Source organism: Gobius niger (genome assembly GCF_951799975.1).
Source record: "Gobius niger genome assembly, chromosome: 22".
NCBI classification, from domain to species: domain Eukaryota; kingdom Metazoa; phylum Chordata; class Actinopteri; order Gobiiformes; family Gobiidae; genus Gobius; species Gobius niger.
In genome coordinates, this window is record NC_136873.1 from 11,559,029 (window position 1) to 11,576,512 (window position 17,484).

Here is a 17,484-nt window from a genome sequence, read left to right on the forward strand (position 1 = left end):
TGGCTCGTTTGGAGTTGCCATGGAAACACGATACAAGCACGAAATGTTTCCCGGAAAGAAGCCGCTCAGAGGCCAAAGTGCACTTAGTGTCGGAGCGTCCGAACCGCGGCCCGAGGGCCAAACGAGGGTCGGCCACAGACTGAGAGCTAACGGTGGACAGAGGCCGGACAGGAAGTGGCTCTGATGGACAGAGGCCGGACAGGAAGTGGCTCTGATGGACAGAGGCCGGACAGGAAGTGGCTCTGATGGACAGAAGCCGGACAGGAAGTGGCTCTGATGGACAGAGGCCGGACAGGAAGTGGCTCTGATGGACAGAGGCCGGACAGGAAGTGGCTCTGATGGACAGAGGCCGGACAGGAAGTGGCTCTGATGGACAGAGGCCGGACAGGAAGTGGCTCTGATGGACAGAGGCCGGACAGGAAGTGGCTCTGATGGACTGGAGCCGGACAGGAAGTGGCTCTGATGGACAGAGGCCGGACAGGAAGTGGCTCTGATGGACTGAGGCCGGACAGGAAGTGGCTCTGATGGACTGGAGCCGGACAGGAAGTGGCTCTGATGGACAGAAGCCGGACAGGAAGTGGCTCTGATAGACTTAGCTCTCAGTCTGTGTCGTTTCTCTGATTCTTTAACATTTCAAAATGGCGGCCCTGACTGAAATATAAAGGACAAACATGAACTGGCCATAATCTGCTCTGAATAAACGTTATTATTGAAATGTTTTGATATTTTACACTGATCGAAGGAAATGTTCCCGTAGTTACTGATCAAACTCTGCACTCGATTAAACTAAAACATTTTTACATTTCTGTTTTTCAGAGTTTGATTCGTGAAGAGACGACATAAACGTGGCTTTAGAATCAGGCTTAAAACAGACATTTCAAAGCAGCTTCAGCCCCCGTTATACATGTTTTATGGCTCATCGCTGATCTAAGTTACAGTAAGAAATGGGACAGTATTTTACAGCATTTTAACGTCAGCAGAAAGATCACGATGCGCTGCCTTTAAGAAACAAAACAAAGATAAAACGCTCTTAAAAAGTGGAAAGTTTCGAAGGACGAGTGAACGGCGCGAGGACGAGGGACGTCTCAGACCTCGAGGATCGAGGACGAGGAACATCTCAGACCTCGGGGACGGAGTGGTCCATGGCGGAACGCAGCAGACCAGTCGACATCCTGAAACACAAACATCAACACTGCAGTGAAACAGGAGAATATATCGTTCCCCTGTGATAATATATTTTTCCCCAGTGATAATATATCGTTCCCCAGTGATAATATATTGTTCCCCAGTGATAATATATCGTTCCCCAGTGATAATATATCGTTCCCCAGTGATAATATATTGTTCCCCAGTGATAACATATCGTTCCCCAGTGATAATATATCGTTCCCAGTGATAATATATCGTTCCCAGTGATAATATATCGTTCCCCAGTGATAATATATCGTTCCCCAGTGATAATATATCGTTCCCAGTGATAATATATTGTTCCCCAGTGATAATATATCGTTCCCAGTGATAATATATCGTTCCCCGTGATAATATATTGTTCCCCAGTGATAATATATTGTTCCCCAGTGATAATATATTGTTCCCCAGTGACAATATATTGTTCCCCAGTGATAATATATTGTTCCCAGTGATAATATATCGTTCCCCAGTGATAACATATCGTTCCCCAGTGATAATATATCGTTCCCCAGTGATAATATATCGTTCCCCAGTGATAATATATCGTTCCCAGTGATAATATATTGTTCCCAGTGATAATATATCGTTCCCAGTGATAATATATTGTTCCCCAGTGATAATATATCGTTCCCAGTGATAATATATCGTTCCCCAGTGATAATATATCGTTCCCCTTGATAATATATTGTTCCCAGTGATAATATATCGTTCCCAGTGATAATATATTGTTCCCCAGTGATAATATATCGTTCCCCAGTGATAATATATTGTTCCCCAGTGATAATATATTGTTCCCCAGTGATAATATATCGTTCCCCAGTGATAATATATTGTTCCCCAGTGATAATATATCGTTCCCAGTGATAATATATCGTTCCCCAGTGATAATATATCGTTCCCCAGTGATAATATATCGTTCCCAGTGATAATATATTGTTCCCCAGTGATAATATATTGTTCCCCAGTGATAATATATTGTTCCCCGTGATAATATATCGTTCCCCAGTGATAATATATCGTTCCCCAGTGATAATATATTGTTCCCAGTGATAATATATCGTTCCCCAGTGATAATATATCGTTCCCCAGTGATAATATATCGTTCCCCAGTGATAATATATCGTTCCCCTTGATAATATATTGTTCCCAGTGATAATATATCGTTCCCAGTGATAATATATCGTTCCCCAGTGATAATATATCGTTCCCTGTGATAATATATCGTTCCCAGTGATAATATATTGTTCCCCAGTGATAATATATCGTTCCCCTTGATAATATATTGTTCCCAGTGATAATATATCGTTCCCAGTGATAATATATCGTTCCCCAGTGATAATATATCGTTCCCCGTGATAATATATCGTTCCCCTTGATAATATATTGTTCCCAGTGATAATATATCGTTCCCAGTGATAATATATTGTTCCCCAGTGATAATATATCGTTCCCCAGTGATAATATATTGTTCCCCAGTGATAATATATTGTTCCCCAGTGATAATATATCGTTCCCCAGTGATAATATATTGTTCCCCAGTGATAATATATCGTTCCCAGTGATAATATATCGTTCCCCAGTGATAATATATCGTTCCCCAGTGATAATATATCGTTCCCAGTGATAATATATTGTTCCCCAGTGATAATATATTGTTCCCCAGTGATAATATATTGTTCCCCGTGATAATATATCGTTCCCCAGTGATAATATATCGTTCCCCAGTGATAATATATTGTTCCCAGTGATAATATATCGTTCCCCAGTGATAATATATCGTTCCCCAGTGATAATATATCGTTCCCCAGTGATAATATATCGTTCCCAGTGATAATATATCGTTCCCCGTGATAATATATCGTTCCCCAGTGATAATATATTGTTCCCCAGTGATAATATATCGTTCCCCAGTGATAATATATTGTTCCCCAGTGATAATATATTGTTCCCCAGTGATAATATATTGTTCCCCAGTGATAATATATCGTTCCCCCGTGATAATATATTGTTCCCCTTGATAATATATTGTTCCCCAGTGATAATATATCGTTCCCAGTGATAATATATCGTTCCCCAGTGATAATATATCGTTCCCAGTGATAATATATCGTTCCCCGTGATAATATATCGTTCCCCAGTGATAATATATCGTTCCCCGTGATAATATATTGTTCCCCAGTGATAATATATTGTTCCCAGTGATAATATATCGTTCCCAGTGATAATATATTGTTCCCCAGTGATAATATATCGTTCCCCGTGATCGGTATCGGCCGATATATCGGATCGGGACGGTGGTCACGTGACTCACCTCTTGATCATGTGTTCGTAGATGAACTTGGGCATGATGGTGATGGTCATGGCGGACGGAGACGTGCTGAGGATGTCCTTGATCTGAGAGTCCTGAAACAAAAACACGGGGAGCTAGTGTACATGTTTTGTCAAACACACGGGGAGCTAGTGTACATGTTTTAGTCCCTTCTTTCACTGGGGATTCCGTCGTTAGAGTCGCCCCAAACATCTGTAGTTTAGTCTCGTTTCAGATGTTTAGGACGTTCTGCTGCTGATCTCACAGATGTGGTGATATATCAGTCATGTGTGTGTGTGTGTGTATAAGTACTATATACAAGTACTAGGGCTGCTCGATAATTGAAAAAATAATAATCACGATTATTTTTGTCATAATTGAAATCACGATTATTCAAACGATTATTTGTTGCCTTTAAAAAAATCCATCAAAAAAGTGACAAAAATCCATCAAAAAAGTGACAAAAATCCATTAAAAAAAATGACAAAAATCCATTAAAAAAATGACAAAAATCCATTAAAAAAATGACAAAAATCCAGCAAAAAAATGACAAAAATCCATCAAAAAAATGACAAAAATCCATCAAAAAAAAGACAAAAATCCATCAAAAAAAGACAAAAATCCATCAAAAAAGTGACAAAAATCCATTAAAAAAAATGACAAAAATCCATTAAAAAAATGACAAAAATCCAGCAAAAAAGTGACAAAAATCCATCAAAAAAAGACAAAAATCCATCAAAAAAAGACAAAAATCCATCAAAAAAGTGACAAAAATCCATCAAAAAAGTGACAAAAATCCATCAAAAAAATGACAAAAATCCAGCAGAAAAAAGACAAAAATCCATCAAAAAAAGACAAAAATCCATCAAAAAAGTGACAAAAATCCATCAAAAAAATGACAAAAATCCAGCAGAAAAAAGACAAAAATCCAAAAATAAAAAATTAGAAAAAAAAATGTGAAAAAAAAGCATTTGAAGAAAAAATTAAAAAAAATGTGAAAAAAATAATTAAAATCGATTTTTTTCGATTATGCTATTTTTGTAATCGTTTACTGTTGTAATCGAAATCGTAATCGAATTTCGATTAATTGCACAGCCCTAATAAGTACTATATATAAGTATTTGTATAAGTATTAGTACCTTGAGTCCGATGACATTCTGCCCGTTGATCTCACAGATGTAATGTATGTGTGTGGGTGTATAAGTACTATATATAAGTATAAGTATTAGTACCTTGAGTCCGATGACGTTCTGCCCGTTGATCTCACAGATGTAATGTATGTGTGTGGGTGTATAAGTACTATATATAAGTATAAGTATTAGTACCTTGAGTCCGATGACATTCTGCCCGTTGATCTCACAGATGTAATGTATGTGTGTGGGTGTATAAGTACTATATATAAGTATAAGTATTAGTACCTTGAGTCCGATGACGTTCTGCCCGTTGATCTCACAGATGTAATGTATGTGTGTGGGTATATAAGTACTATATATAAGTATAAGTATTAGTACCTTGAGTCCGATGATGTTCTGCCCGTTGATCTCACAGATGTAATGTTCCGTCAGGAGGCCGTTCCGAGCGGCAGAACCGTCTTTCACCAGAGACGTGACTTTCCCGTTTTTATAAATGAAGCCCACGTGACCGGAGCTGTCCTTGTGCATGGTGACGGTGCGCTGGAACGGCCTGGAACATACAGGAAACTCTCACACGTGTGTACTGGAACATACAGGAAACTCTCACACGTGTGCGCTGGAACATACAGGAAACTCTCACACGTGGAACATACAGGAAACCAGGGGCGGACTGGCCATATATCATTGAAATAGCGACGAAAACGAGGGTGAAAAGCAACAAAAACCTGACCAGCACTTCCACAAATACATATTTTAACTCCCGCCTGAACCGAGCACAGTTTCTCCAGTTTGGCTTTACCCCAATCCAAAAGCTTCTGGGAAAAAGGTGGGAAAATAGCAACAAAACTGAGACGAAAACAAGGATTGAAATGTGACAAAAAAGTGACGAAAAATTGATGAAAATGTGGCGAAAATGTCACAAGAAATTGAAAAAAACGACAAAAAAATGATGAAAAAATGACAAAAATGTGACAAAAATGTGACAAAAAAACGACAAAAAATGACGAAAAAATGACAAAAATGTGACAAAAAAACGACAAAAAAATGACAAAAATGTGACAAAAAAACGACAAAAAAATGACGAAAAAATGACAAAAATGTGACAAAAAAACGACAAAAAAATGACAAAAATGTGACAAAAAAACGACAAAAAAACGACAAAAAAATGACAAAAATGTGACCAAAAAACGACAAAAAAATGATGAAAAAATGACAAAAATGTGACAAAAAAACGACAAAAAATGACGAAAAAATGACAAAAATGTGACAAAAAAACGACAAAAAAATGACAAAAATGTGACAAAAAAACGACAAAAAAATGACGAAAAAATGACAAAAATGTGACAAAAAAACGACAAAAAAATGACAAAAATGTGACAAAAAAACGACAAAAAAACGACAAAAAAATGACAAAAATGTGACCAAAAAACGACAAAAAAATGATGAAAAAATGACAAAAATGTGACAAAAAAACGACAAAAAAATGACAAAAATGTGACAAAAAAACGACAAAAAAATGACGAAAAAATGACAAAAATGTGACAAAAAAACGACAAAAAAATGACAAAAATGTGACAAAAAAACGACAAAAAAATGACGAAAAAATGACAAAAATGTGACAAAAAAACGACAAAAAAATGACAAAAATGTGACAAAAAAACGACAAAAAAACGACAAAAAAATGACAAAAATGTGACAAAAAAACGACAAAAAATGATGAAAAAATGACAAAAATGTGACAAAAAAACGACAAAAAAATGACAAAAATGTGACAAAAAAACGACAAAAAAATGACGAAAAAATGACAAAAATGTGACAAAAAAACGACAAAAAATGACAAAAATGTGACAAAAAAACGACAAAAAAACGACAAAAAAATGACAAAAATGTGACAAAAAAACGACAAAAAAATGACAAAAATGTGACAAAAAAACGACAAAAAAATGACGAAAAAATGACAAAAATGTGACAAAAAAACGACAAAAAAATGACAAAAATGTGACAAAAAAACGACAAAAAAACGACAAAAAAATGACAAAAATGTGACAAAAAAACGACAAAAAATGATGAAAAAATGACAAAAATGTGACAAAAAAACGACAAAAAAATGACAAAAATGTGACAAAAAAACGACAAAAAAATGACGAAAAAATGACAAAAATGTGACAAAAAAACGACAAAAAAATGATGAAAAAATGACAAAAATGAGACAAAAAAATGACGAAAAAATGACAAAAATGTGACAAAAAAACGACAAAAAAATGACAAAAATGTGACAAAAAAACGACAAAAAAATGATGAAAAAATGACAAAAATGAGACAAAAATGTGATAAAAATGTGACGAAAAAATGACGAAAAAATGATAAAAACATGACGACACAGCGATGAGAAAATCGATGGAAAAGGAATAAAAAGTGTCCAAAAAAACGTCAAAAAGCCACAAAAAAGTCATGAAAAAGCATCAAAAAAACAACACAACACGTGACAAAAATGCAGTGATCACTTTTGAAGGCTTAGCTTTCAAATTAAGCGTTAGATTTGGGCAAAGCCGAACTCGAGAAAAGGCACTCGGGAGGTAAGAGGTTAAAATATGTCTTTCAGTCCCAGTCCGGCCCTGCAGGAAACTCTCACACATGTGCACTGGAACATACAGGAAACTCTAACACTGAGCTCCAGAGTCAGTCACTTCTGTTCCCGTTTCAGACTTTGACGTTCAGCTCGTTCTTCACTGACGACACACTGGATCGATCCTACAGGACTGATCTACTTTGGGCCGTGGGCGGGACAGAGCACAGCACCGACACCACTAAAGGAAACTAAACTAACGCTACCATCAGTTTTACCAGGTCTGTGTGAGCTGCAGTTCATCCAGCGGCCAGCAGAGGGAGCCACACACAAATCACCTGCACATCAGCCTGAGTTTGGACTAAAGGTGTAAAAAACTGCTCAGAATCACAAACCGTCAGAGAATAAACCCCGTAAAGAGAGTCTGGAGTGTTTAAACACGGACCTGTCCCGGACGACCATCTCGATGCGAGTCTCCGCCGCCGCCTTCAGAGCCTTGTGAGCCTTGTCCACGCTCCAGGCCGCGCAGTTCTGACCGTTTATCTGCAGGACCTGGTCCCCGAAGCGCAGCCCGGCCAGGGCGGCGGGAGAGTTGGACTGGACCAGCTGGATGAACACGCCCTGAGGAGAGAGGGGGGGGGAGACAGAGTGTTGATCAGATGCTCTGACCCACAGGTGGCGCTGCAGTAGGGGAGACCAGGGTCAACTGGAACAGTTTTAGCCTGAGATGCCCCGGGTGTTACACATGTTAAACCAGTGTTACCCCTGACCCCGTGTTATTGTTTATTAATGGAAAGCCCCTTGAGGTAGCATCTCATTTCCGAGGGGGTCCAGAACACAGAAATGGCACTAACAGCACAGTTTACAGGCAACAAAACAAACAAAACAAACATAAGAGAAACAACAACAAAACAGTTACTCAACACAATTCCAACTAACACGACACAGAGAAGACGAGACAAACAGAAATGCTCCATCAGCCTCCCCCCTCCCTCCAATCCAGATCATAACATTACAGCAGGTCGTCCTTACTAACAAGGACCATTTGCTAGGGCTTGTATACGGTGTAAATATTATAAAATAAAATGAAGAAAACAGTTACAAGAAGATTTAAATACAATAACAGCAACAAAAAACAATAATAATAAAAAAATAAAAAGAAGCTATTTAAAACAGAGACAAGGAGTCTTAAGATAGATAAATAAAGATGCTCTAAACCTAGTGAAAGATGTTAAGGATCTTATTGAGCCTATTCCACTCTGATGGAGCCTCAGAGCAAAAGGCTCTACGTCCAACCTCTTTGTAGATTAAGGGCACGACAAATGAAATGCACTGAGTTCTTCTCAAAGAGTATGAAGATGTTGCAGGAGTTAGCAGCTGTTTTAAATATAGGGGGGAATCAAAATAAACGCATTTAAATATAAGTAAAATCCAATGATATTGACGTCTATTGCATGGTTTCAACCAATTAAGTTTCCCAAATAATTCACAATGATGTGTTCGATATGGACATTTAAGAATAAATCTGCAAAGAGAGTTGAACAGCCTGTGACCTCTGTGACCTCTGTGACCCCTGACCTCTCTGACCCCTGTGACCCGTGTGACCCCTGTGACCCCTGTGACCCTGTGACCCCTGACCCCTGACACTCACGTTGTCGATGCAGCGCAGCCTCAGGCCGACCTTCCTGTCCTGGTCCTTACACAGAATGACCTCTCTGACCCCGGGCCGGATCTCCGCGCGCCGCACGCCCACGTCCGCGCCCGTCACCGGGCACAGCATCCCGCTGTAGGCCGAGGAGGGCAGCGCCACCTGCAGGCGGACCACCACACAGGTTAAAGAGAGGAGAGGCTGGATCAGGACCACACAGGTTAAAGAGGAGGGGCTGGGTGTTTGATATACAGAAGGTAAACTCACGGAGCCGTCGGCCGCCGGGACCAGAGCCAGGTTCCTCTGCAGCTCCTCACTGTTCAGGGACAGACCCATGTACGAACCCAGCTCCTCCAGGTTAGGGTACAGGCCTGAGGGCACAGGGAGGAGGACACAGGGAGGAGGGCACAGGGAGGAGGACACAGGGGACAGGGAGGAGGGCACAGGGAGGAGGGCACAGGGAGGAGGGCACAGGGAGGGAGGGGGGCATTAACAGAGCTGTAGGTTCAGATGGATCAATAATCTCCTGTAGAAGTCCATGATCTGGTGATTTCTAAGGCCGAGTTTACCCCAGAGGACTGACAGCTGTAGTTGTAGTGCAGCTCACGCGCCTCACTTTGTTCCGCTCTAATCTGTCATGATATTTACACTAGGGCTGTGCAATTAATCGAAATTCGATTACGATTTCGATTACAACAGTAAACGATTACAAAATTAGCATAATCGCAAAAAATCAATTATAATTTTTTTTTTCAATTTTTCAAAAAAATATTTTTTTCTATTTTTTTTTTTTTATGTTTTTTTTTCAAATTTTTTTTTTGGGGATTTTTGTCACTTTTTTATGGATTTTTGTCACTTTTTTTTAATGGATTTTTGTCACTTTTTTAATGGATTTTTGTCACTTTTTTATGGATTTTTGTCACTTTTTTATGGATTTTTGTCACTTTTTTAATGGATTTTTGTCACTTTTTTATGGATTTTTGTCACTTTTTTATGGATTTTTGTCACTTTTTTTTAATGGATTTTTGTCACTTTTTTATGGATTTTTGTCACTTTTTTATGGATTTTTGTCACTTTTTTATGGATTTTTGTCACTTTTTTAATGGATTTTTGTCACTTTTTTAATGGATTTTTGTCACTTTTTTAATGGATTTTTGTCACTTTTTTAATGGATTTTTGTCACTTTTTTATGGATTTTTGTCACTTTTTTAATGGATTTTTGTCACTTTTTTATGGATTTTTGTCACTTTTTTATGGATTTTTGTCACTTTTTTTAATGGATTTTTGTCACTTTTTTAATGGATTTTTGTCACTTTTTTAATGGATTTTTGTCACTTTTTTAATGGATTTTTGTCACTTTTTTATGGATTTTTGTCACTTTTTTTTAATGGATTTTTGTCACTTTTTTGCTGGATTTTTGTCACTTTTTTGCTGGATTTTTGTCACTTTTTTGATGGATTTTTGTCACTTTTTTAATGGATTTTTGTCACTTTTTTGCTGGATTTTTGTCACTTTTTTGATGGATTTCTGTCACTTTTTTAATGGATTTCTGTCACTTTTTTAATGGATTTCTGTATTTTTTCTGATGGATTTTTGTCACTTTTTTTTTTAAAGGCAACAAATAATCGTTTGAATAATCGTGATTTCAATTATGCCAAAAATAATCGTGATTATTATTTTTTCAATAATCGAGCAGCCCTAGTTTACTCTACATTGTTATAAGTTTAGACGGGAAAATGGTCCAGTCTTTCAAAGTAACCTCCCCACACCCTGTCAAAATAAGTTTCCTGTTGATTTTTGGAAGTTCACAACACGCAGCGTCTGTGTTTGTGATGGACGAGGAGAAGATGATTGTCGAAGTGGAGAAGTTCTACCAACAGAACGGCCGAGCTGCGCCTCCTACTCGCTGCTGTTTCTATAAATAAACGCACGAGCTACGCAAAGTCAGCTAGAAAACAAGAAAAATGCAAATCATTTCATGAATTGGCGGAGCTCGATGCACGACATATCATGACGTATGTTATTACTCACACATGTTAGAGGCAAAATGATCCAAGTGCTTTGGGGAAAAGCAGAGACTCACACGGAGCTTTAGCTGCTCTGACGCCGGGTCTGGACATTTAAGCTTTCCAAAATCACGCACCGCGTATCACGTACGTCACATCCAGGAACAGCTCCTGGTGTAAATGAGGCGAAAGGCCAATATTTCTGACTAATATTAATGTATGAAGCTTCTAAACCGCAGACCGACAGCAGGGGGCGCTGTATCAGGGCCATAGGGCTGATATAAAAACATGTAGAAACACAGTAATCCAGGTTTTCTGCTTCTGTTATCGATACTGGACGTTTTGGAATCAGAAAAGTATTTATTGGCCAAACAAACAAACAAATAATAAACTATGAAAACACAAAACTATAAGACTGTAAGTGCCTGTGTAAGAAGATTAAAACACACTATGGTAAAGACAACAGAACAGCAGCATGAGTGTTTTCACACATGTGTACAGGGAGAAGAGCCAGGGGGAAAGTCCACAGCCCTGAGGAGTCCCAGTGTTTCTCTCCATCTTTAACGTGTCTTTCTCTGAGTGAAAACGTGACTGTTCCTGTTAGAGTCAGATCAAAACAGTCCAGATGTTTCCATTTATTGAACTAAAGTTTTCTCCTAAACATCTGCAGTTATGACTTTATTATAAACAACCCAGAGAAAGTCATGTGATCCATTTTACTGTATCTACATCTGTAAAGAGGAGGAGACTCACCGGCCGAGGACAGGGCCGGGGGCGGGGCCTGGTACGACCCCTCGGACAGGGCCGGGGGCGGGGCCTGGTACGACCCCTCGGGCAGGGCGGGCATGGTGTGGGCGGCCGACTGTGCCAGCTGTGCCTGGACCTGAACGCGACAAACATCTGCACTTAGACAAACTGAAACAAGGAGATTTAGAGGATAAAAGAGCCGACCTTCATCACTTTGTCCACCTTCAGGTCCTCGAGAGACGGGTACAGAGACATCTGCAACACAAGGAAGACAAGAGTCAGACACAGAGAAGAGGAGACAGAGAGTCAGGGCCGGACAAAACTGAGACGAAAACACTGATGAAAATGTGAGAAAAAAATGACAAAAATGTGATAAAAAATTCACACAAAAAAGACAAAAAAATGACAAAAATGTGACAAAAAAATGACAAAATGTGACAAAAATGTGACAAAAAAAAGACAAAAAATTGATAAAAAATTCACAAAAAAATGACAAAAAAATGACTAAAAATGTATGAAAAAAGGCAAAAATGTCACAAGAAAATGAAGAAAAAAATGACAAAAAATTGATAAAAAATGTCACAAAAAAATGACAAAATGTGATAAAAAAAATGACAAAAAAGTTACAAAAATTAGTTAAACACCCAACAAAAAATGATGGAAAAAAAAAGTGCTGACGTGAGGAAAAAGATCCTCTGGGTTTACCCTCTGACCCCCCGCCTGAGTGACAAAAATCCATCAAAAAAATGACAAAAATCCATCAAAAAAATGACAAAAATCCATCAAAAAAATGACAAAAATCCATCAAAAAAATGACAAAAATCCATCAAAAAAATGACAAAAATCCATCAAAAAAATGGCAAAAATCCAGCAAATTGAAAAAAAAAGAAAGAAAAAAAAAAATTGAAAAAAATATATATAATATATTTTTCGCGATGATGCTAATTTTGTAATCGTTTACTGTTGTAATCGAAATCGTAATCGAATTTCGATTAATTGCACAACCCTAAGTTATACAAACAACTGATGTTCTATAAACACCAAACAGATGCACATTTATTTATACAAAATCATCTTGTTTGATCATGATCTCTCCTCAAACTACTCAGACACTGATCTGATTTTAGGATCTGTGATAAAGTTTAGAGAGTTTTTGTCTCTGCAGGTGAACGGCCTGTGTTATCTTCATCTAAACCTGTCCTGACTCTCAGCTTCTTCTTCACTTGTTTCCTCTGAAGAAGCCTCTCCTCGGGTCTGAAGAAGCTTCTCCTTCACTTGTTTCCTCTGGAGTCTGTGGGAACCCGGAGCGTGGCCTGAATAAACCGTTTGCAGGAGAATCAAATGCGCAGTTCTTTGGCTTCGGTCCGAGTCTGGACAAAAAGGAGAAGCTTTTCACCAGAAACTCTGGAACCCGCGGCTGAACCGGCCTGAATCTCCCCAGAGACAGGAGATCACAGTGTACACCGTTTATTCAGGGGGAATAACGGTGTAATAACGGTGTAATAACGGTGTAATAAAGGTGTAATAAAGGTGTAATAACGGTGTAATAAAGGTGTAATAAAGGTGTAATAGAGCCGTTATTAGCGCAGTTTCCGCGTTTGTTTCGGAGGCGCAGGAGTTTCAGAGGAAACGGCCCCGTTACATCATCACGGAAACACGGGCGAAAACACAGCTTTAACCCGGGCTACACCCGGGCTAAACCCGGGCTAAACACGGGCTAAACACGGGCTAAACACGGGGTACACACACAGAACCGTGTCCGTGATGAAGCCGACGTTTCAAAACGAGCCGAGGTTTCGGGTTAAAGAGGAAACAGAGCCTGAAACGGCCGCTTTGTCGCGAACAGCCGCCGTTAGCATCAGGCTAGCATCAGGCTAACGGCCGCCCAGGCGTTCCGTCCCGCAGACCCGACACTCACACAAACAAACTGCGTTAAATCAACACAAACCCGACACTGAGTCTGAGCTTTGTGTGTCAGTTTTGTCACAGAATCAACAACAACAACAAACATTACAACAGATTCTCTGATCATTCTAATAACGAAGCATAAACCGTGAAAACCCGCCGTATGTGACCGTTATGTCCGGATCCCTGCTGTTATAAATAATAATAATATAATAATAATGATATATAATAATGATGAACACATTAATCATCATAATCCAGCACTAAATGTGACTAAAACAGCGAAGTTTCCGAAAGAATCCGCCGTAAACTGTGGCTGATCCGCGCCGGGACGGGACGCCTGGGCTTTAAATCAGCGACCCTTCCTCCGCTCCGTGCCCGCTCTCAGGCGCTCACCTTCGGCTGCGGGTCCGCGGAGAGGCCGGTGCTGGAGCGGGAGATGGAGCTGTTTTCAGGCTGGTTTTCAGGGAGATGTTTGTGTTGGTGCTGCTTCTGCTTCAGGGCTGGACTGCGCTGCGTTCACGGGCTCTCGGAAACGCCTCACATTAACCTCTTAACCCCCGCCTCGACCGAGCGCATTCTCTCCAGGTCCGCTTTACCCAAATCTAAAAGCAACACGATTAACACTGAAGACGTTTCTCTCAGATTTGGGTAAAGCCGAACTGGGGGAAATGCCCTCGGTTAAAGACTGTGTGTGTTTATGATCTTTATTCGTGTTTTCAGAGTCTCCGAGTTTCCCTTGAACGCAGCGGCGGAGGGGAATTCTGGAAAGTGACGTCAGCGCAAACGCTTCCTGGTCGGTCACATGATTCTGTTCTGGATCAGTGACGTCACAGATCGATGGTTTCAGGTGTGAGACGTTCACAGTCTCGGCCTCGGACGGAAACAGGACGAAGCAGAAAAACTCACAAACCGAACGGAGTTTTTAAAACACATTTTTGTCTTTTTTTGTAACATTTTGTCACATTTCCATCATTGTTTTCGTCTCAGTTTTGTCTTTTTTGTGTGTCATTTTTTGTTTAATTTTTGTTATTTTTTGTCAATTTTTTTTATCAGATTTTTGTATTTTTTTGTAACATTTTTGTCAATGTTTTCTCACTTTTTTGTCCTTTTTTTTAACCTATTTTTTGTAATTTTTTGTCAATTTTTTGTCCAATTTTTATCATATTTTTGTATTTTTTTGTAACATTTTGTCACATTTTTGTAGTTTTTGGTCAATTTTTTATTACATTTTTGCCGTTTTTTTTGTCACTTTTTTGTCACATTTCCATCATTGTTTTTGTCTCAGTTTTGTCTTTTTTGTCATTTTTTGTTATTTTTTGGTCCAATTTTATCATATTTGTCCATTTTTGATACGTTTTTTGCCGTTTTTTTTAAATCACATTTTTGTCAAATTTTTATCATATTTTTGTAGTTTTTTGTCAATTTTTTCCTCAATTTTTTATCACATTTCCATCATTGTTTTCGTCTCAGTTTTGTCTTTTTTGTCATTTTTTTGGGTCATTTTTTGTCAGATTTTAGTATTTTTTTTGTCACATTTTTGTCATTTTTTTGTATTTTTTTAATCACTTTTTTTGTAACATTTTGTCACATTTTTGTCATTTTTTCGTACATTTTTGGAGAAAATGCTCTCGGTTCAGGTGGGAGTTAAGGGGTTAAACAGCTCATGTCAGGGTTCAGGAACAGTCTTTTCTCTCAGCTCCAGCCGCCCCCACACTCCTCAAAGCCCCACACTCGTCCCACACTCGCCCCACACTCGTCAGACGCCCCATGTTCAGTCTATGGGACAGCTGAACATTACCTTTATGTCACTTCCTGTCAGCAGCTTCTGACCAACCTTTCATTACTTTGCAGCTTCACTGAAATAAAACAATGAAGCCGCTTCATCTAAACAATATAATACTAAAGTACATAAAAATATAATAATAATATATAAACTGATACTAAAGTAAAGTAGTAAAGTTCTAAAGATACTAAAGTACGTGTGGTCCAGAACCAGAATGTGTGGAGGATCATCAACAACATCGGGTTCATCTACAGTGTCGAGAAATGTGGGAAAAACGGGGAATCATTTTGGGAAAATTTAAAAAAAATATAGTTTAAAAAATGTGGGAAAATTGGAAAATATTAGTAATTATAAAATAAGTGAAAATATTGGGTCAAGAATAAGAAACAATACCAGAGGGCAAAGATGATGTATTTGATCTGAAACGACCTATAGTCCTGTCCCTTCTCTGTGGTCCTCATGGTGGAGCGGACATACCTGTCATAGCGCCCCCTGGTGGCCACGAGCGACTCCAAGAGACACTCGGGATCATTGATTCTAATGAGGCTTCAAACGTCCCAGTAACAGCTTAAAAGTCTGGCTCCAAAGACTTTCTAAAGGTGTTTGAGATGATCCAGACGGAGCAGTTTTACAGCCGACTGGATCAGGCGCTGCATCTCTCCAGAGGAACTGCAGCAGCTCCACGGCCCGGTGCATGATGGGAAAACACCCACCTGTCCTCACGCTCAGGTGATCAGAAACGTGCTCCTCCCCCTCCTCTCTCCTCTTTAGATCTGAACAAATAAACTATGACTGAAACTATTAAAGTTCTGCATCGCGCCTAAAACAGAGCTCATGTTTGATGCTTTTCAGAACAAACTCATGATTTAAAAGCACGTGTTTTATCACAAATGTAAAGTTTCCTCTGATGTAGAATGACGTCTCTGGAGTAAAGGAAACAGAGCAGGAGGTGAAGGACTTTTATTTAGGATAAACTTTAAATGAAGCGATATCTGAACGAGACGCTGCTGATCTGAGGCTCTCGCTGTTCTGCATGTGGAGGGTCGGGTCACGGGTCGGGCCACGGGTCGGATCACGGGTCGGATCGGCTTCAGACTTTTCTCTCCGCCCCCGTTGCGCCGGCTACTCTCGATCATCCAGGCGAGACCCACGTGACCCATGTGACCCATGTGACCCATGTGACCACGCTGGGGGAGGGGAAATACTTGTAACCACTCTGGTTTTTGTCGAAATGCGGAAACCTTTTCAGCGCATTGAGTGGCTCCACTGTCAGAGTGTGACAATATATCTATTTTCCGATATATCCCGATATTTTGCAGAACGATACGATACTTTTTATTCCGATACCAATGCTTTTGATGACATCGTGCATGTTAATGAGGCAGCGGTGCTCCACTGTTTACAGTCAATAGAGTCAATAAAGATCAAGAATAGGGCGGAAACTAACGATTATTTTGTCATCGATTAATCTATCGATCTTTTTTATGATTAATCGTAGGGAAACGTAATTTTTTTTATCACATTACAGCTTAAGTGGTGCTGTTTGAGGATGTGTCGACTCAGTAAACTAAAGGGAAATGTTTTTTTTAAGGCTCTATTAATGAAATTTACAATGAACAAAACACTACAGACCCTAAATATAAAATCAAAGTAGGTTTTCAGCAAAAATACTACAGTTTTTAACCAGAAACGATTCATCAATTACTAAAATAGTTGTCGACTATTTCAATAATCGATTAGTCGTCAATTAATCGATTAAATTCAGCCCTAATCAAGAGTTCAGTCAGACCAGCAGGGGGCGGCACTACAGTTTAAAGCACTTGGACCAAACACTGACACAAATAAATGACGCTTAAAGCAGCTCTAAGTAAGGTGTTTACCTTAATAAACCCTCCCCGTCGTCCCTGTGGGGGTGATACAAGTGTTTATGGGATGATTGGAGGGTCTTTCATCGCCCCCTGGTGTCTCTGGACAGAAAACCATGTTGGGAACTTAACTGTCCCCGGTCCGGAGTCACCAATACACACTAATGGAATCACGAAGAAGAAGCTAACATGCTAACGGGCAAAGCTAACTGCGGCTAACGTCACTTAAACAGTATTTACAGCCAAGTTTGAGTGAAAAAAAATCTTTCCATTGTATAATTGGATGTAAATAACCCTCTGTCCCCTCACCTTTCCTGTCAGTGTAGGAT

The 17,484-nt window shown here is 39.3% G+C and overlaps 1 protein-coding gene across 2 annotated transcripts; it reads right to left on the minus strand.

The window, feature by feature from the left end:
• Positions 1 to 791: 791 nt before the first annotated feature.
• Positions 792 to 14,014, minus strand: sdcbp2 (syndecan binding protein (syntenin) 2). Of its 2 annotated transcripts, XM_079581028.1 has the most exons (10): positions 13,901 to 14,014; positions 11,804 to 11,854; positions 11,606 to 11,735; positions 9,114 to 9,217; positions 8,850 to 9,008; positions 7,644 to 7,819; positions 5,011 to 5,182; positions 3,503 to 3,594; positions 1,124 to 1,172; positions 793 to 1,091 (listed from the first exon to the last, which is right to left on the minus strand). In XM_079581028.1, exons 2-10 carry the CDS (start codon positions 11,852 to 11,854, stop codon positions 1,086 to 1,088), a joined length of 939 nt encoding a protein of 312 aa, XP_079437154.1. In that variant the 5' UTR covers positions 13,901 to 14,014; the 3' UTR covers positions 793 to 1,085. The 2 variants fall into 2 exon arrangements, with proteins under 2 accessions (XP_079437155.1, XP_079437154.1); XM_079581029.1 differs by having other exon boundaries at positions 792 to 1,172.
• Between the last annotated feature and the right edge of the window lie 3,470 nt (positions 14,015 to 17,484).

Coding starts and splice junctions, on each gene's coding strand:
- sdcbp2 (XM_079581029.1), bottom strand. CDS start 11,854: ATGTCTCTGTACCCGTCTCTCGAGGACCTGAAGGTGGACAAAGTGATG. Junction 7,820..8,849: donor GGCTGCGCTGCATCGACAAC/GTGAGTGTCAGG, acceptor CTCTCTCCTCAG/GGCGTGTTCATCCAGCTGGT. Junction 3,595..5,010: donor AGAACATCATCGGACTCAAG/GTACTAATACTT, acceptor TTTTTGTTTCAG/GACTCTCAGATCAAGGACAT.